The 21,421-nt window shown below is 43.2% G+C and overlaps 1 protein-coding gene across 2 annotated transcripts; it reads left to right on the top strand.

Moving 5' to 3' along the window:
* Positions 1–1,763: 1,763 nt before the first annotated feature.
* On the top strand, positions 1,764–11,195 carry LOC148506362 (arylamine N-acetyltransferase, pineal gland isozyme NAT-3-like). 2 transcript variants are annotated; one of them, XM_088446894.1, is made up of 2 exons: positions 1,764–1,805; positions 9,440–11,195. In XM_088446894.1, exon 2 carries the CDS (start codon positions 9,452–9,454, stop codon positions 10,280–10,282), a length of 831 nt encoding a protein of 276 aa, XP_088303020.1. In that variant the 5' UTR covers positions 1,764–1,805; positions 9,440–9,451; the 3' UTR covers positions 10,283–11,195. The 2 variants fall into 2 exon arrangements, with proteins under 2 accessions (XP_088303020.1, XP_088303021.1); XM_088446895.1 differs by lacking the exon at positions 1,764–1,805 and adding an exon at positions 1,867–2,155.
* Positions 11,196–21,421: the final 10,226 nt, after the last annotated feature.

Raw genomic sequence — 21,421 nt, forward strand, 5'->3', positions numbered from 1 at the left:
CATTAATTAGGTGATATAACGGCATGACTGGAGTATATGATGTCATAGGTAAACTACAATTTAGCACTGTAACGGATATTATATAAATCATGTATAGTGAAATGTGTCTATAAGGTGGTATTACTGTATATGACTAAACTGAATATGTAAGGGTGGATAGATTTACGTCCAGCAGATCTCATTTAGGAAAGCTATACGTTACGACTCATTAGTTTAGGGACCTAGGTGCTACCTGTGATTTCCTGCAGCTCTATGGTTCTACATTTAATGTACTTCTTTCACTTCTGATCCTTTTTAAAACTTTCAATAAGCAAAGTAACACTTTTTCTTATGTATGTACATGTTGTGTCTTGAATTTGATGTTTAATAAATATGGAACATTTGAACAAAAGTCCACCATCAGCATTTAAACTAAATCTAAACTGAAATGCTCAGAGGATCAATACTTTCCCTTCCTTTAGCAGCAGACCCGCACTTACAGTTATCCATTGTCCTTTTATCTCCTTGCTAAGCTTCCTACACCATATGGAGTTTATGACTGTGCTACTGACGTAATTTCAGGTGCTCAGCACCCCAAAGGACGCCTTTATTCATAGTCTCCCCCTGAACTTAGAGCAGTCGGAAAATACATTTCCGAGAACCTGCAGAAGGGATTTATTAGGTCCTCCTAAATCTCCAATAGGGGCTGGATTATTCTTTGTGCCTAGAAAAGATGACTTAGACCACAGACTATAGGGGACTCAATACCCCTTTTATTCTGGAGTTATTTAATCATCTGAAAGAAACAGTCACATCCCCCAAGATAGACCTTACAGGGGTGTATAACCCAATCTGAATTATGTAAGGAGACCAATAGAACACAGTGGGCCTGATTCTGACCCGCTCGTAAGCGGGTCGATGGTGCCCTAGTGCACATGCGCACGACGGAGGCTGCTCCGTCGTGCGCATGCGGGAGACCCGGCTAGCGACTGGGAAGCCGTCGCTCCCGGTCTCGCACCAAAGGGGGCGTGCTGTCGATGTTGATTGACAGCACGCCCCCTTTGGTGGGCGTGGCTGACAGACGGAGGCGTTCTCATTGGAACGCCTACCGTCTGGATCCGGCCCCATTGACATCACTAGTGATGTCAGTGGGAGTGATTTTGGCTCTATCAGAGCTATATGCAAAATATTGTATCCGCTGGCTTGAAATAAAATGGGATGCGATTCACCTGTAGCGGTGCCTTACAGGGATCAAACTAGGAATGGCCATCGACCATGTTTTCAAAACCATCGATGGTGGCCAACCGATGTTAACTAGTTTTGCCATCAATGGCAGAGAACCAATGGTTTTCCACCATCGATGGATGAGAGGGAACAGAGTTTTTTCTTTTCCTTCTCAGAATGGAGCTTAGCTCCGCTTCCCGGCCACTGCTAAGTCCTGCCTCCATTTTTGATTGGTCAGCAGCAGAGGCCATCGAGGGGGTGCAAACCATCAATGGTTCACCAAAGATGGTTCTTGTGCCTTTGATGGTGATCACCGATGGGCCCATCAATGGTAACCATCGATGGACACCCCACCAATGGCCATCCCTGGATCAAATTGGTTGATTCAGAACATGCTGGAATGCAAGGGGTACAATTACATTTATTTTTATAGCATGCAGGGTAAATACTGGCTGCTTTTGCATGTACTGCAGCCACAATTACAGGACAGTTTTATTTTTACAATGCAATTAAGAACTCTGCTGGGGCACACCCTACCTACATATAAATCTATCTGCACAATTACATCTGTCCCACTGGCAGTGCAGCACGGTTTTACCAAGGTGCAAACTAGCTCATTCATTGCTTTGCTCCCATGATGAGTCAGCTCCTATATGTACTCTTTTATATCATGTGACAAATGCATTTACCATGTGATGTGTATTATGTATAGATTTCTTTGTATAGTAAGTATCATGTGGTATCAGACACTTAGACAAAACTCCCCTATATAAACACGTTTACTTGCAGTTTGGGGAATGTGCCCCTCAGGCACTAGGCTCAGCCTATATATGTGACCTGGAAGTGAATGAGTTAAGCACAGGGCTCTTTACATGAAAACTGCCGCGTGGAATTTGTTCCAGGCGCCCAGTGACTGCAGCACACAGCCCGGAGCCCGCACTCCATCAGGAAGGTGAGTTTAGATCATTGTCTGCAACTATATAGAGAGTTAGAGACATCTATATTGATTGTTCATAGACGTGCTCCTTAGAGCATGGAACAGGGAGAACCTTATTACCCCATATACTGGCAGTCACTCACCAGCAGAAGCTGATCTATACATTACTCAGCCAGAGAGTTATACAGTAACAGCCAAGGACTGTACTGTATAATAATGCGCCTCCTCCTTACATGGGATTAGACAATTTACAGACAGTAGGCACTGCAGCCCAACTTAATCAAAACAGAATATTTCCCCACTGTGCTATGCGTAGGCTTAAGCTGGCCACACACTAGACCAACTTCCATCCAACCAGCCAACTTGTTGATTGGTTGGAATGAAAATCTGGTAACGTATGGGAGTAACTGATGATCAGCAATTTGCTCCTAAATGCCAGAAAACAGATGAAAATGGTCGTCAGACAAGTTTGTTAAATGTTTGATCTAAACTATTTGTTCAAACAACAGTTTTGGTCCATTTTCCAGTGTTTGGGAGCAAATTGGTCATTGTATACCTTACCAGATTTTCATTCCAACCAATCAATTAGTTGGCTGGTTGGACAGATAATCTTTAGATGTGTGGCTGGCCTTACTCAGGGCTATTCTTCTGTTAAAAAAAAAAAAAAGGTTCATAAACTATGGGTGGAGCTATAGAAAAACAATTATAGAAATATATTTCTATATGCACATATATAGTATTTAGAAAAGAAGGCACTCAATAAGGACTTTAAAATAAAATGTATCTTATGGAAAATACATTTTGGCCCAGGACATTAAGTCATAGTTAATGAGAGTTCCTGCTGAAAAATAGCATTGGGCTTACTATACTATCCCTATAAACCAGGACACTCATGGATTACACAGGTTATGTGACTGGCTGACTTCAATGCTGCATTTCACCTGGTTTTAATCATCCCCAGAACCTGTGTAATTCATCAGTGTCCCGGTGTATAGGGAAAGTATAGTAAGCCTAATTATGCACAATATAGCACAAATCTTTCCATGTGGCAGATTCCATGTGTGTGCTTAGGAAACCAGAGCATATACACTACACATGTGTTTATGTATATATTGGGAATACACCAGCGTTTAGATTCCTTTATCACTTATTCAGCAAAGTAATAACTATTCTCTGACAGTATTCCCCAGCTCTACTCTATAGCACAGGTTCTCAAGCTCTGTCCTCAGGACCCCAAACAGGGCATGTTTTCTAGGTCTCCTCACAGAATCACAGGTGAAATAAGTAGCTCCATCTGTGGACCTTTTAAAATGTGTCAGTGAGTAATGAGTACACCTGTGCACCTGCTGGGTGACCTGGAAAACGTGACCTGTGTGGGGTCCTGAGGACTGAGTTTGAAAACCACTGCACTATAGCATGTTCCCATCTGTTACTATATATCCCATCAATAAGAGCCCCGGTTGCCTCAGCTTTCTATGGACTGTGGCACTTTGTGCTGCCGGAATCTTTACTTTCCTGTATTTAGATGGTTTTAAGCCGTAATTTCAAATAAGTTTTGTAACTGAGAAGGGAAATGAGCAGACATTAGGGGTAACGGGCCCGGCTGACCGTTACACACAATTCCGCTGGACGGATCTTTTGATTATCGCACTGGGCTTGTTTCTGAGATGCACATATGACGATCTACAGGTGATTGGGAATCGCTCCCATCTCAGCGGCTAAATGGGTGTCACTGGGAGTTTGCAGGCGGTGTAGGCGGTCGCTAGGTGTCTCGCTGGGGAGTAGGCAGAACTGCGAGCTATTTAGTGCTGTGCGTGATGTCAGATGGATCTCTTGCTCCAAGTTTGGGGCTGGCGCACATGTGCGCTGACAGTGGTGACGACTACTGTACCTTTACATGCTGATAGACGGGGGGTCGGGCAGCCGCATAGATGTGGGACACTCTGAAAACAGGAAAAGTTCCAGATATATTATTGAACACGCAATGCGGCCGAAGAAGCGGGACTAAGGGGGTTACTCCCAGATCAGTCCTGTTCACACTGAACTCAAGTCTGCCCTGCTAAACCTGTGAGGTCATAAAAAGTGGGAGGTGAATGCTCCACAACCACCAATCAGCTCATTTTAGGCATGATCCAGGTCAGATAACCCGGGTTGCACCGTTTACACTGCATCATTACCTGGGTCCATCCTGGGTCCAACCCTGGTAGCTACCTGGGTTGAATTGCTGGGTCACTTGACCCAGGTTATTTTTCAGGGACCCTTTTACACTGAGCTGCGACCTGGGTAGACCCAGCAAAAACCCAGGTTTTTGCTCTGGTGTAAAAGGGGTATCAGTGAGATTTTCAGCAGGGACGGCGGTTGCGGTAACGCGCTGCCCCTGCGATGTCACAGAAGGGATTGTTGTCGGTTTCCGAAAACAATCTCTTCTGTTTGTTCCTCTGCACATGCTCAGTCATGCGCTCGGGAACAGTCTCCGTCCCTGCTTCCCGGTGACCGCGGAGGGGTAAGTACAACTCCAGCCTTTCCAAACAGATTGACATGTGTATACAGGCTTTATACTAGCCTGTATACATGTATATTTATGTGCTTTTATATTTAAAATGTGTATATAGCACATAAATATACATGTATAAAGCCTGTATACACATATCAATCACTTTCGGCAGGTTTAATAGGCTCTAATTGGCCTTACCTGCCGCCGATCACCGGGAAGCACAGACGGAGACTGGGCGGGCTTACAAGATGCTGCAGGGATTTATGGGAAATATTCCCTCTGTCCCTGCAGTTTTCGGGAGATTTAAGGCATTTTCTTCATATAACGGCATTCGGAGATGGCGTTATATAAAGTAATGGTTTATCGAGTGATTTAGCACTTCTTGCTATGCTGACTAGCAAAAAGCATTAAAGCGCTGCATAGATCAATGGCCGATCCCTACAGTGCGGTACTCAGCGAGATGGGAATCAATGGCTGATCCCTACAGTGCAGTACTCAGCGAGATGGGAATCAATGGCTGATCCCTACAGTGCGGTACTCAGTGAGATGGGAATTAGTGGAGAAGATAATTGTGTTATCTTCTCCATTATCTCATTGCTGAATAGGGGATTTACATAAGAAATACGGAAATCATAGTTTCTGTATTTTTTATGTTAAAAAAAAAAAAAAAATCAAGCTGAATAGACACCTATTACATGTATGACAGCGCACCGACTGTGCCCCATCACTATCAGTACCTTGATACAATATTCTAAGAGACTTTTATAAAGCACTGACTTCCTCAAAAAGCGATTACACTAAATAGTAAAGGTGCATACACACACAACGATTTTTTGAACGATTATCGTTAAACGATATCGCTTAACGATAATCGTTTGAAAAAATCGTTCACTTTCTGAGTCAAACGATGAACGATTATCGTTCATGCGCGTTCACGTTTGTAGTTCAGTCAGACTTGTCAACTGAACGATTTTCATTAAGGGAATATGCAAAAATCGTTCATTACACTTTTAAAAATCTGACAGATATGGAGCATACACACGGTCAGATTTGTCAGACTTGTCAGATTTGTCAGATGAACGATTGAACGATTAAACGATTTGAACGATTTGAACGATTTTACCAAAGTTTTGAACGATTTGAACAATTGAACGATTTTTTACTGCATTAAAATGAATGGAATCGTCCAAGTCTGACTGCAAACACATCAGATGTCAGAAATCGTTATCTGACCATCGGGAACGCGCATCGTTGATCGTCCATCGTTCAGGTATGTCAGATATGTCAGATTTTCCTTCAGATATGAACGACTGAACGATTTTTAAATCGTTATCGTTCATATCTGAAGGAAAAATCTGACCGTGTGTATGCACCATTAATCTGACAGAAAATCGTTCATAAAATCGTTGGTAACAAAATCATTGTGTGTGTATGCAGCTTAGCCAAACATAAAACCTATGTACTAGATGTCTACGACCAAAAGGTGCTCTCGCCAGTGCAGAACAGTCTGAGGTGCTTGTGTTTCACAAAAAATAATATATGCTAAGCTGTAGCCAAATTTCATTAAAATAAATATATTCTTCATTAAAAAAAAAAAAAAAAAAAAAGCATATAAAGAACACGGAACTATATTTAAAAAAAAAATTACCTTGAGGATTCAGACTCTTTTTTTTTTTTTTTTTTTTTTTTTTTTCAAAAAGTAAAAGCCAGGTTACCTTAATCAGAGCAAATTCTTCTAACACCTTCTAATAGTCAGGTGCACTATAGTCTTTCATAATCATCAGGTAGTTTGGAATAAATGTCTCTTTAAATGAAAGTTATGTCTCAAAACCCATAAGAAATATGTATAGTTCAGAGACTTATGTAGTGATTGTGCAGGATTTAGGGTCCATTTACTAAGCAGTGTTAGGAGACAGAGTGAAAAGTGATAAGAAAGTGATAAGGTACCAGCCAATCAGCTCCCAACTGTCATTTTTCAAACACAGCCTGTGAGATGGCAGTTGGGAGCTGATTGGCTGGCACCTTATCACTTTCTTATCACTTTTCACTCTGTCTCCTAACACTGCTTAGTAAATAGGCCCCTTATTAGTATTATTGTGTAGCGTGATCTCCACAGCAGGTGATGTCATGCTCTGTGAGCCACAGAAACATTGTCCAAGTAGGTGAGGTCATTAATGGTGACACAATTACTCCTGGTCGTGTTTGTACAGAAAGACAGGATTCCCCTCTGTGACTGGTTGTTCCTGTAGTTCCAATTACTTCAGAACGAGAGAGTCAATTTTGTGAGGCTGCCTTAAATACCCTAATTACCCCTGATTCAGATCAGTTAGTAATGGCTGTGTCAATTAAAATAGTTACACAGTTGTTGTGCAGAAAAAGGCTAAGGGGTCAATCTAATACCCCTTTTACACCAGAGCAAAAACCTGGGTTTTTGCTGGGTCTACCCGGGTCGCAGCTCAGTGTAAAAGGGTCCCTGAAAAATAACCTGGGTCAAGTGACCCTGCAATCCAACCCAGGTAGCTACCAGGGTTGGACCAAGGATGGACCCAGGTAATGGTGCAGTGTAAACGGTGCAACCCAGGTTATCTGACCTGGATCATGCCTAAAATGAGCTGATTGGTGGTTGTGGAGCATTCACCTCCCACTTTTTATGACCTCACAGGTTTAGCAGGGCAGACCTGAGTTCAGTGTGAACAGGGCTGACCTGGGAGTAACCCAGATCAAAGGTGCAGTGTAAATGGGTCTGACCTGGGTCTGACCAGGGTTGGAACCATGTCCAAAAACCCAGGTCGGACCTGGGTTTTTGGTGGAAAAGAGGTATAATTAGGTGCAAATTGTGAGGTGCGAGTTGCTATTTTCATTTAAAATTCGCATAGTGAATTCATTTTGCAATCCAATTAACAACTCGCACTGAATCAGTCAGACTGAAGTCGCAACTTTCCACTCGCACCTCCCTGAGGGTGAGAGATGGAAAGGAAAGTCTTTATTTTAAGGTTAAAATGTGGGGACACCATGCTGAACCCCTTGGACACCCCCCCCTAAATACTAAATAGGCATTTGGAAGTTTCCAATTAGCTTAATAAGTCCTCATATTACCCTAAAATCAATAAAATAATCGTTGTATAATTTTTTTTCAAGGTGCCCTCAAAGTACCCCAAAATCACCCATTTTCCTACTTTTTATTTTCTTGCATTTTTCGTTTAATTCGTTGAGTTTAAACGAAAAAAGTTTGTTTTTTATCAATTTCTTGCATTTAAAAAGAAAACAAAACACAAATCAGCCATTTGACACCATTTAAAAAAACCTACAGTAACTTCCTAATGCCCACTAACAGCCGTCTATACGGTCCTGCTAACAAAATTATCCATTTTGGGGGGTCCAGGTTGGTCTCCCCACATTTTCATGCATTTCTTGCAAATCTCATTTGACAGTCAATTCGCACCCTTCCGCTGCGATTAGTGCGAATAGGCGTTTTAAATTGGATTGGAGAATTCTCGGGAGCGCGCTTTGCTGCAAAGTCTGCGAGTTTCAAGAAAAAAAATCGCTACTCGCCATTCGCACCTATTTGGATTGACCCCTAAATGTATATAGTTACAAATAGGATGCATATTGGAGGATACTAATTTTAATGTATAATAAAATAAGTAATTGTAGATAACTGGTTGGAGTAAATTAGAATATCAGTAAATTTGATTCAACCATCTGTGCTCAACCATGGATATTCTTAAAACCTGGATTATTTGAGTGTCTTGAGGAACAAAGGCCTGATTCAGAGCCGCTCGCCAGCGGCACGATGTTTCTGCACTACGCATGCGCCACGTCCGGTGTGCGTGAGCCCCACCGAGCGACTGAAGTTCAGTCGCTACGTGGCTCACAACAAGACGGGGCAGCTGTCGATGGTGACAGCTCGCCCCGCTTTGTGAGCGGGTAGGAGGGGTGGCTGGTCAAATGCAGGCGTTTAGGAACGCCTGGCATTTGTAGGGAGGTCTCACTGATATCACTAATGATGTCAGTAGTGGACTTCCTGCTCTATTAGAGCAGGAAGTCCACACGGCCTTGCAGCAGTATAGACCCTACCATAGGGTCTCGTCGCAAGGCCAATGGTCGCGATTATCGCAATTTTCTCCTGGCCTCCCACAGCTTTGCGAGCGGTCAGCGAAAAAAACAAACGCCCACAATCCCTGCGAGAGGGCAGGGCCAGCGACCAGGTATGAATCAGGCCCCAAGTTTGAGAACCTCTGGGCTAAAGGCCCTTACATCTGCAACGAATCGCCGCAATCCTGCAACCCAGCATCGCAAGATCGGTGAAATCAAACATGTTGAATTTCACAGATTTGCCGATCACTATCAAAAATCAGGTGGTGCTCCCAGCCGCATACCCTCGGACCCCCCCTGCAGACCCCCCCCCCCAACAGCAGGGGAGACGATTATGCAATTGGTTATGGAATGCACCATCACAGCCCCGCCCCCTGCTTCACAATTCCGGTAATCTCAGTACTGTTTAGTGGGGGCGGGGCCATGGTCATGCAATCACATGGTGACGCCCCCCATTCCGCGTCATGTCCTCCCTCACTATGCCGAGCAGTTTCTTTTTTAGTTGTAATAACTGTCCTTTTGGATGTGAAACACAAGCACCTCCACGTCATTTTGATAATTACCCCTCTGTCAAGTAGGCCCTCAAGTGCCAGTAGATATGGATGCTTAACAAGCAAGATACGCCATGCTAAACTTTTGCATTGTGCTCAAAATATAGTGTAAAATGCATAATATACAATCTTATATATGACTTATATATTGTATTTTAGGACAGGTGCAAGATGGATTTGAACCTCTATCTCCAGCGGATTGGAATCACAGAATTTACACAAGATTCTGCCACTCCATCCATTTTAACGCTACGCGAGATACATCGCCATCACCTGTTCTCTATACCTCTTGAGGGCCTCAGTATACACATCGGGGAGAAAATTATACTGGACACTTTATTGATATATCAAAAAATAGTTCTGAAAAAACGTGGAGGCTTTTGTTATGAGAACAACGGCCTTTTCTTGTGGGTGTTACAAGAGCTGGGGTTCCAGACGTTGGTGTTATCGGCCAGAGCCAGGGACTTGGTCACCAGTATGTACGGGCCTCCGCTTGACCACATGATACTGATTGTGGAGTTGGAGGGCAGGCGGTGGCTTTGTGACGTTGGCTTTGGAGATGGAATCCTGGAACCATTTCCCCTGGAGGCAGGATGGGAAGAGGAGCAGGACAATGGCGTGTTTCACTTACTGCTGGAAGGGGAGGAGTGGTGCTTGGAGAAGAAGGAGGATGACCAATGGAGGAGTCTGTACAAGTTCACCCTTGAAGAGAGGAAATTTGAGGACTTCAGGGATGTGTCTGAATTTCACCAGACCTCACCAAGGGCTCTCTTTGTCTGCAAAACTCTTTGTACTCTACAACTACCGTGTGGCAGATGGACCTACATGGGGCGTAGATTGATCACCACAGAGTATACCAAGGGCGGTGGCAGTGTGAAGACCACTCGAGAACTCACAGAGGAGGAAATTCCTGATTTGCTTAGAGAGAAGTTCGGGATTGTGCTGAACACAACATTTGAACCAAAGGATGAGGTTTGGATCCCCTCTCCTGATGGAAAGTGAGGCTTCAGGAGATAAACACGCCAGTTACCGTATTATCAGTAACCATATTAAAGAAATAATGTTATTTGTAATTTAGATATTTTCCAGATTGATTAGACATAAGACTAAATTAACTTTACTACTTTTCATACTTCAAAATAATTAGCAATATGATATATAGATTATTTTACTGTGTAGTGTTGGGGATCTTATATTCACTGCAGTTTAGTCATATAAAAATCTGTTACAGTGCTAAATTGTAGTTTACCTATGACATATACTCCCGTCAGGCCGTTATATCACCTAATTAATGCTGACAATAATTACAATTTCTGATTGTCATTTCATGTCCCTGGATATTAATGTATGCACATGTTGTAACTTGATTTTGATGTTTAATAAATATGGAACATTTGAACAAAAGTTCACCATCAGCCTTTAAACTAAATCTAAACTTAAATGCTCAGAGGATCAATACTTTCCGTTCCTTTAGCAGCAGACCCACTGTCCTTCTATCTCGGCCCTTCACCTCCTTGCTAAGCTTCCTACACCATATGGAGTTTATGACTGTGCTACTGACGTAATTCCAGGTGCTAAGCAACCCAAAGGACGCCTATATTCACCGTCTCCCCCTGAACTTAGAGCAGTCGGAAAATACATTTCTGAGAACCCCCCGAGAACTGATTTTTTTAGGTCCTCCTAAATCTCCAGTAGGTGCTGGATTATTCTTTGTGCCTAGAAGAGATGACCTACACCATAGACTACAGAGGACTCAATACCTTTTGCCTCTTATTCTGGAGTTATTTAATCATCTGAAGGAAACAGTCACATCCTACAGGATAGACCTTGTATAACCCAACCTGAATTATGGAAGGAGACCAATAGAAGAAGGTGTTTAACATACATACCAGTCATTATGAGTATCTCCTAATACCTTTTGGGCTTAGCAATGATCCTGCTGTCTTCTAGGATCTGATTAATGGTGCTCTTTGAGAGTTCTTGTACAAATTTATGGTAGTATATTATGATATCTTAATTTATTCTCGTTTAATCATTGCTGTCATGTACGACAAGTGCAACACGAGCTCGGGAAAAGTACACTGAACTAGGGAAATGCGGATTTGAGGTTGCTAAAGTCACTCTTCTGGGCTACATAATCTCATCTGAAGGTTTTTTTTCCCATGGATCAAGCTAAAGTAACAGATATACAAGGATGGATGCAGCCACTAATCTGAAAGCTTTCCTAGGATTTGCAATGACTGGACATTTATTCTAAGGTTTCCTTCTCTGGTGGCACCGCTGACACAGCACTAACTAGAGAGGAAAGGAGATCCGTCCAATTAGCCTTATAGTTCAAGAAAGCTTTACGTTCAGTCTCTACAGATACCACAAAAAAAAATGGTTCTCCCACATTTGGGTGATAGATCCCTCAGACATTGGGGCCGGAGCCATATCCTCTTAAAAGGGACTCTTAGATAACATCTTGGTAAAGTGGAATGCTGCACTTATGGGGAAAGTATGGAGAAAGCGCAGTAACACTCCACAATACAGCAAATCTTGGGTGAGACAACAAAATGGGTCATCTAAACAGATGCAGTTGGTGATAGTTTCTCCAAAGAAAAGCAAAGCATGGGGAATGTTATTTAAAGAGAATACCAGTGGTACGTACGTGTACTGATGGCTGTTCTACTATTGCTATCACATCCGTACACTTTAGCAAAATAACAAAACCATCTGTACAATCGAGTAACATCGGATCCATACGCACACTTGCACAAGCGCTGACCTCACTCAGAAATTGCTAATAGCCACGCACGCTATGAGACCTCCGGCTGCGTAGGCTGTAGCAGTGGATAATAGATGCACGCCCCTGCAACGCCGTTGAAACCCACGGGCACGTCTGCGTTCGCCTAGCCACCCACAAATGGCACTTCCTGTCAATCACTCTGCAATGGGTCTGCGTAGTCTCTGCGATCGCAGTGACCAGCTTGCACACGCGCACTGCAAGGCATATGCATGCGCGGAATGCAACAATCGGCCGATTGCGTGCATATTAGGTACTGCGATCCTAACGGAAACAGGCCGTGTGAGTGAATATTTTTAGGATGCAAAATATTGTATCCACTGGCTTGAATTAAAATTTGATTCACCTGTAGCGTTGCCATACTAGGGATAACCATCAACCAGATTTTCAAAACATTGATGGTGGCCAACTGGTGTTAACTAGTTTTGCCATCGATGGTAGAGAACCAATGGTTTTCCACCATCGATGGGAGGGAGCTGATGTTTTTTTTTTCCTTCTCAGGAAGAAGCTTAGCATCTCCTCCCGGCTGAGGCTAAGTCCCACCTCCTTTTTTGATTGGCCAGCAGCGGAGTTCATCAAGGGGGTGCAAACCATCGATGGTTCACTATATTTGTTTTTTGTGCCATTGATGGTAATCACAGATGAGCCTATAAATGGTAACCATCGATGGACACCTCTAGATCAAACTGGTTGGGGCTGATTCAGTACAACAAAAAGATCAGCTCTGCACCTGGAAAAACCATGCTGTAATGCAAGGGGGCAATTATATTTTCTTTTTATAGCATGCAGGGTAAATACTGGCTGCTTTTGCATGTACTGCAGCCACAATTACAGGACAGTTTTATTTTTTCAATGCAATTAAGAACTCAGCTGGGGCACACCCTTCCTAAATATAAAACTATCTGCACAATTACATCTGTCCCACTGGCAGTGCAGCACGGTTTTACCAAGGTGCAAACTAGCGCATTAATTTCTTTGCTCCCAATGATGCGTCAGCTCCTATATGTACTCTTTTATGACATGTGACAAATGCATTTACCATGTGATGTGTATTATGTATAGATTTCTTTATATAGTAAGTATTATGTGGTATCAGACACTTAGACAAAACTCCCCTATATAAACACGTTTACTTGCAGTTTGGGGAATGCACCCCTCAGGCCAGTGGCGGGCTGGGCCGGGGGGCAGGGTGCCATGTGCCCTCCAGGCCGCAGCGTCATTCGGGCCGCAGGCCGAGGGCAGTCTGTGTCACTGTGACACAGACTGCACCGCGTGTGTAGCGCTGACCGGACGGAGTTCGGTCAGCGCTACACAAGTGACAAACACACAGCCGCCGGCTCCGGCAGCTGTGTGTTTGTTTTGATCAGCAGCCAATGAGAGTCTGTCAGACTCTCATTAGCTGCTGCTGCGCCCACTGCGCTCCATCTTCCGGCTCCCGCAGTGGGCAATGGGAGAGGCGTCATGATGTCATGACGTCTCTCCCATAATGCAGAGCGGCCCAGCCCGGGAAGGACAGACGGAGGAGTGGATGGCGACGGCGAGAGCGGGGATTCAGGTAAGTGTTTTTTTATTTTTTTATTATGTGTGTCTACTGGGGGAGGGGTGGGCACTACAAGGGGGGGACTACTAATACTGGGGGGCACTACAAGGGGGGGACTACTACTACTGGGGGCAATACAAGGGGAGGACTACTACTGCTGGGGGCACTACAAGGGGGGGATAACAGGGGGGGGCACTACAAGGGGGGACCACTACTGGCGGCACTGTAAGGTGGAGACCACTACTGGGGATTGTTACTGGGGGCACTTCAAGGGGGGGACTACAACTGGGGGAACTACTACTGGGGGCACTAAAAGGGGGGGGACTACTACTACTAGGGGCACTACAAGGGTAGGGGTCAACTACTAGGGGCACTGCATAGGGGGGAGGGGATTACTACTAGGGGCACTACATAGGGGGGAGGGGACTACTACTGGGGGCACTGCATCGAGGGACCACTGCTGGGGGCTCTATAAAAAGGGCAATACTGGGGGTACTGCATAGGGGGAGACTACAACTGGTGCCACTATTTAAGGGGCACTGCATAAGGGTTACCATTATTGGGGGCACTGCATGGGGAGTGGACTGCTACTGGGGGCACTATATAAGGGGCACTGTATAGGGGTACCATTATTAGGGGCACTATATAAGGGGCTTACTACTGGGGGCACAAGGGGCATTGCATAGGGGGGACCACTACTGGGGGCGCTGTATAAGGGGCACTGCATAGGGGAGAATCACTACTGGGGGCACTACTGGAGGCCTGCATAAGGGGGTCCTCTCACGCACGCACGTTCTTCGGGCACCCTGGCTACACGCTACTCCTCTGCCAGGGCCGCCTGCATGCATTTGCCCCCCAGGCTAAAAGTTGCCAGCCAGCCCCTGCCTCAGGCACTAGGCTCAACCTATTTATGTGACCTGGAAGTGAATGAGTTAAGCACAGGGCTCTTTACATGAACACTGCCAGGTGGAATTTGCTCCAGGCACCCAGTGATTGCAGAACACAGCCCGGAGCCTGCACTCCCTCTTCAGGAAGGTGAGTTTAAATCAGTGGTTCTCAAACTCTGTCCTCAGGACCCCACACAGGTCATGTTTTCCAGGTCACCCAGCAAGCACACATTTGTTTTAGTTACTCACTGACACATTTTAAAAGATCCACAGATGGAGCAAATTATTTCACTTGTGATTCTGTGAGGAGACCTGGAAAACATGGACTGTTTGGGGTCCTGAGGACTGAGTTTGAGAACCTGTGGATTAGACAATTTACAGATAGTAGTCACTGCAGCCCAACTTCAAAACAGGATATTACCCCACTGTGCTATGAGTAGGCTCACTCAGGGCTAAAGGCCCAGCCTTGTGTAAGAAAAAGAATGTGAGTCCCGCACTAGTATAATAATTAGAAAAAGAAAAAATGATTTATTATATAGTAATATTACCAATATGCTAGTTAATCACCTAATAGATTTTTTTTTTAAATATTGTAAGTTGGTGGTGCGCCCTGGGGGTTTGTGTCAAGCACAGCAAAAAGGAAACTTTTCATGCTAAGAGCATAAAAAGGGAGGACAAATATGCCTATATGGGCGCACTCATGAATATAATTAAGAAATTAATATGAATTAAATGGTTAATATGAAATAAAACAACATTTATTCTACAACTTCTTAAAAACAAAATGTCCCAAGATTGAGATGAGGAATATCAATATAATTAACTTTAATTATCTTGCCTTCTCAAGGACATGAAAAATGGAAAATACTCAAAAATGAGTCCAATAAATAATGAAAGGTGGTGTAAATATTCAATACTCTGAATAGGTATGTTTTAGGCGAAAATGATAACAATTCATGAGATCTCTGACACTGTGTAAAAGATGGAAGCCACACCACGTTCAGATGACTCAAAAAAGGGTTAACTACTTATCAATAATACCAATAATCAATTTAATAGAGACCTATACACAGTACATGGAATCAACTGTAAGGTGGCAACAATTAACTACAATATTAGACATAAATAATCATATTGCAGCACTTTCCATGGGTAAGTAATGAATTAAAGACAGAGACTTGGATTTCATCTGTAAAATGAATAACAAATAGGGTAACACCTATAACAAATGAATGAAAAGAGAGACAGATACAACAATAATAGCCTAATAATAATGTGTCTAGTAAGGAATTGTACATTAATGAATTATTAGAACAAGCAACATATATCTGTCACCTATAATATATTCATGAGCAGAAAAAGGTATCTGTATACTGAACATATGCATCAATTATTAGCATGAATGGCATAAGATGGAAATGCCAACTGAGGGTAATCCTTTAAATAATATAAGAAGATGAAAGAAGTAAGATCTGGGATAGATTGATGTGGACCCACTTCTACTTTCCCCTGCCAATTCAAACAGGGGATGAGAGAGTGAGAGAGCGTCAGTCCCAGGGGAAATAACAGACAGACAAGAGAAATGAGCAGACATTAGGGGTAACGGGCCTGGCTGACAGTTACACACAATTCCGTTGGACGGATCTTTTGATTATCGCACTGGGCTTGTTTCTGAGATGCACATATGACGATCTACGGGTGATTGGGAATCGTTCCCATATCAGCGACTAAATGGGTGTCACTGGGAGTTTGCAGGCGGTGTAGGTGGTCGCTAGGTGTCTCGCTGGGTAGTAGGCAGAATTGCGAGCTCTTTAGTGCTGTGCGTGATGTCAGATGGATCTCTTGCTCCTGGTTTGGGGTTGGCGCACATGCGCGCTGACAGTGGTGACGACTACTGTACATTTACATGCTGATAGCTGGGGGCCGGGCAGCCGCATAGAGGTGAGATACTCTGAAAATAGGCAAAGTTCCAGATATATTATTGAACACGCAATGCGGCCGATAAAGCGTGATTACATGTACGACAGCGCACCGACTGTGCCCCAACGCCATCTGTACCCTGATACAATATTCTAAGAGACTTTTATCAAGCACTTACTTCCTCCAAAAAGCGATTACACCAAATAGTAAGCCAAACATAAAACCTATGTACCAGATGTCTACGTCCTAAAGGTGCTCTCGCCAGCGCAAAACAGTCTGAGACGCTTGTGTTTCGCTAAAAATAATATATGCTAAGTTGTAACCAAATTTCATTAATATAAATATATTCTTCACTAACCCCCCCCCCCCCCCCCCCCACCAAAAAAAAAAAAAGCATATAAAGAACACGGAACTATATTAAGAAAAAATCAACCATGGGATGCAGACGATTAAATTGAGAGATTGGATGATAACGATATCGTGATTGTTCGATAATCGTTGGTCGTTTAGACATCTATTGGTGCATACACACACGGTCAGATATGTCAGATGAACGATTTGATCAACGATTTCAGACAGTATTAAAATGAATGGAATCGTCCAAATCTATAGATATTCCACAACAAGACGATGGTGATGCGCTAACAAATAAATAATATACTATATAAGCCCTGAAATGGCAGAAAAAAAATTCTTAAGACACCACCTATATATAATATTAATAATCTTTAAGAAAATGGAATATGTCAGTACATATAGTCACATTTACATTTATAAATAATCACATTTATTCAATATAGAAAGAGTCAAATGCACTTCTACAGCTGCATACACACACACAACGATTTTGTTACCAACGATTTTCTGTCAGATTTTTTAAAGTGTAATGAACGATTTTTTTGAACTACAAACGATTTTTGCATATTCCCTTACTGAAAATCGTTGAGTTGGTCAGTCTGACTGAACTGCAAACGTGAACGCGCATGAACGATAATCGTTCATCGTTATAACTCAGAAAGTGAACAAGTTGTTCAACGATTGAACGATAAACTATATCGTTAACGATAATCGTTCAATAAATCATTGTGTGTGTATGCACCTATAGAATTGAAATAAAATATACTGCCTCTAATGAAATTGAATGACTGGATCTATGATGCCTGGAGCAGTATCTTGTCAAATTAATGACACGTGGAAAATCCAATAATATATAAAGCTCTTTCTGTAGGATACAAGTGTGCACACTGTTATACCAGCTCTCACCACATTGATACCTAGTAGCAGAGTCCCGTGAACAATCCGCTGAGTTTGGGAGGACACCTCCTATAAAGCATGCTCACGGTGGGCACTCCTGGTAAGTAGTGGGGGTACGGCGTGTGTTTCACGCAGGGCCGGATTAAGGGGGGGGCTCTGGGGGCAAGTACCCCCGGGCCCCCCTCTCTGAGAGGGCCCCTGCCACAGATCGGATCTTTTTTACCGATCCCATCTGAAGCGCTGCCTGTAGCAGAGTGTACACCAGTAGCGGCAGCTGTACTGATAGCCGTCATACAGACGGCGCGGCGACGCAGAGCACTGCTGCTGGGATGCCGGTAGCCGCGTTCAATGAAAAGGGCTGTGCAGGCAGCAGGCTTTCAGGGACTGGCTGGCCGGCGTGCAGGCTGCAGGGAAGGAGGGGGCATCACAGGCACAGCTGCACATGGAGGATCACCCGAGGAGGAGAAAGAAGAACGCGCTGTGCAGTTCTTCTGTGTCACTGTCTGCCAGCAAAAGGGATCATCATCTCAAGAGAGCAGATACAGTAAGACAGAGAGTAGTGACTTTTTTTAGTTATCAATTAAAATTTAATAAATTAAGGCTCCAGGTAGCATTACTTTGAATGTGTGGTTGTGTGTGTGTATATGTGTGTATATATATATATATATATATATATATATATACTGTATATATATATATATATATATATATATATATACTGTATATACACATATGTATAGTATAGTATATATATACACACACACACAGCAAGGAATGTTTGGCGGTACTCACGGCATATATAAAAAAAACAACCTATTTAGTTTAACATTTCAGTTCCAGAAAAAAAGTCTATAAAGACTGAAATGTTTAACTATATAGGTCGGTTGGACCTTATTTTTATATATGTTGTAAGTGCCACCAACCATTCCCTGCTGTGTATTGCTTAATACTATGGACGGAACCTGGGGTATTATATATATATATATATATATATATATATATATAATCAATATACAGTGTATATATATATATATATATATATATATATATATACACTGTATATACATACGTATAGAGGTAATGGGCACTTCAGTGTCCAAAGTTTTGTCAAGGGTGCCAGGTACAGTAGATGCAGCGTAAGGGATGGAAAACGGCACTCGGTGTTTATTTACAGAATTTGAAATATACAACTTGCTATACGACCCCGGCTCGCTGTATATTTCAAATTCTGTAAATAAACACCGAGTGCCGTTTTCCATCCCTTAGGAATTTAATTTTAGACTTTAGGGCCCCCCTGGCTTAAGTGCCCCGGGCCCCCCAAAGCCTTAATCCAGCTCTGGTTTCACGTGTGCAGCTGATAACCAAGGGAGTTTCCAATGCACAATCCCAAGCAACGTGAGCTGTTCTGAGTCACAACCACTTGAATATATGTGTTGATGGAGCTTCCAGCTCCTGGCTTGAGACTCAGGCCCGTATTCAACTTGAGGCGAAAAGTCCAGACTTTTCGCCTGCTGAACTTTTCGCCTCCTTCGCCTGTTTCCCAGGTGGAAAAGTATCGCGCGCGTGCCCGCTATTCCCCGTATTCAATTCCACAGTAGTCAAAAATCGGGAACAGGCGACACTTTGATCGGCGAAAAAATAAGGGAATTTTCGGGAAATAATTGTAGGACCCCCCTAAAGATGTCCAGACCTGGGGGATCACTATGAGTAACCCCCGTTTTTGGTTGCAAAAGAAAGTCGAGTTTTTAAATAGCCGCGGCAGGTGTTTTTTTTCCGACTTTGAAGAAGTGATGCAGAAGAGCATTTAGTTTTTTTTTTCATTTTTTAAAAGTGGTCCCATCAAATTTGGGGTACCTGAAAATGGGTACTAGCATATTATTAAGTCCCTAAACTGATTTTTAAAAAATTCTTCAAAAGGCACCTGCTGCTAATGGCTTATTCTAGAAAACACCTGCCGCATACTTACAGAATACCCCTGAACCTATTTCGCTATTTTTAAACACTGTTCCCCCCCCTTTTTTTTTTTTTTTACCCCAAAATTTTAAATAATTTTTTGGGGTGTCCCGATTTTTTTTTATTATCTTTTTTTTGCACATTTCGTTTTAAGGGGGTATTCCCAGGGGAATTGGTATGAAATACCGTCAGCCGCATGGCCGGCGGTTCGATTCCCATCAGCGGCAGCCCGACAGAAGCAGAGTGCGACGCAGCGGAAGCCCGACAGCACTGGAAATCCCGATCGTGGATAGGTAAGTATCCACTAACCTAACCCCCCTAACCCTAACCCTCTTTAGGGGTGCCTAACCCTAACTTCCCCCCCAAGTGCCTAACCCTAATCCCCCCTCTAAGTGCCTAACCCTAACCACCCCCTTCCCCACTGCCTAAACCTAAGTCCCCCGGGGGGGTGCCTAACCCTAAGTCCCCCCCGGGGGTGCCTAACCCTAACCCTCCCTCCCCCTAGCCTAACCCTAACCCTCCCGGGGGGGTACCTAACCCTAAGTCCCCCCCGGGAGCCCTAAACCTAACCCTCCCCCCCAGCGGCTGTCCGCTCGCGGCGCCCGGCATCACTACGATCGTGATGCCGGGCGCCGGTCTCCCAGCGTCGGGGAAATGCGGGCGTCTATATCTAGACGCCCGGCATTTCACCCATGCCGGGTTAAGACAGTGGGGAAGCCGGCTGCCGGTATTTAGGCAGTCGGCTTCCCGATTGCCTCCCATTCCAAGGAGTGCAGGCTATTTTTTTTTTAAAACCTGCACCCCTAAACCCCAATTTTGCACTTTTTAAAACATGGTGAAAACTTATCCCCGTTTTTTTTCCAAAGACTTTTCGACCCGCCAAAAAGTCTTTGAAATTGAATACAGGGATAATTGAAACATGCGAAAATGATGTCATCGGCGATAATTTATCGCCGATTTCGACTTTTTGCAGCCTAATTGAATACCCCCCCAGTCTATTAAGCTTCCACAGCACAAGATCCGAGGTTCAGTAGCACGGCAGCAAAGCCACTATAATGTATAATCACTGGCAGGTAACTCTCTGATAAAGCCCCAATACTGGAGCGAAACCGGTCAAAGGAAATTCATATAAAGGACAGGACGTCCTTATATACCTGCTTCATTCAATTATTTAACTTGCCGATCAACATATCATCCACACCTGTGACCTAGGTGTTCTCAGATCAACATTTCTATTAATTGAGTCTTTTTGTGTCTAAATACTGCAGACAAAAAAATCTCATGAAGTTATAAATATAGACATGCACAATTCATATCCATAATATATATACTATATAAAAAAACATCATTGTTAAACTTAAAAATTCTACCTAAAAAGTAATGGTGTCTTGATTTAACACATTCAAAACAATTGAATATTTTGAACATTCTGATAATCCCTATTAAATTAAAAATGCAAATTATTCTCAGGATCCCACGTATTTACCACTGGATCCCACGTATTTACCACTGCACCATCAGGTTATTGCAACAGTTTTCTATATACTATGTTACTTTTAGAGTGACTCAAGCTAGAGCTACCTACATGTTATTATAATACAGGTTGAGTCTCCCATATCCAAAATGCTTGGGACCAGAGGTATTTTGGATAACGGAATATTCCGTATTTTGGAATAATTGCATATCATAATGAAATATCTTGGGAATAGGACCCCAATATACACACAGAATGCATTTATGTGATATATACAGCTTATACACACAGCCTGCAGCTCATTTTATACAATATTTTCAATACTTTT

Source organism: Taudactylus pleione, unplaced genomic scaffold (assembly GCF_031769625.1).
Source record: "Taudactylus pleione unplaced genomic scaffold, aTauple2 ptg000407l, whole genome shotgun sequence".
Taxonomy (NCBI): Eukaryota; Metazoa; Chordata; class Amphibia; order Anura; family Myobatrachidae; genus Taudactylus; species Taudactylus pleione.

Bases quoted from the DNA above. Each gene is read 5' to 3' on its own strand.
- LOC148506362 (XM_088446894.1), top strand. From the start codon at position 9,452: ATGGATTTGAACCTCTATCTCCAGCGGATTGGAATCACAGAATTTACA.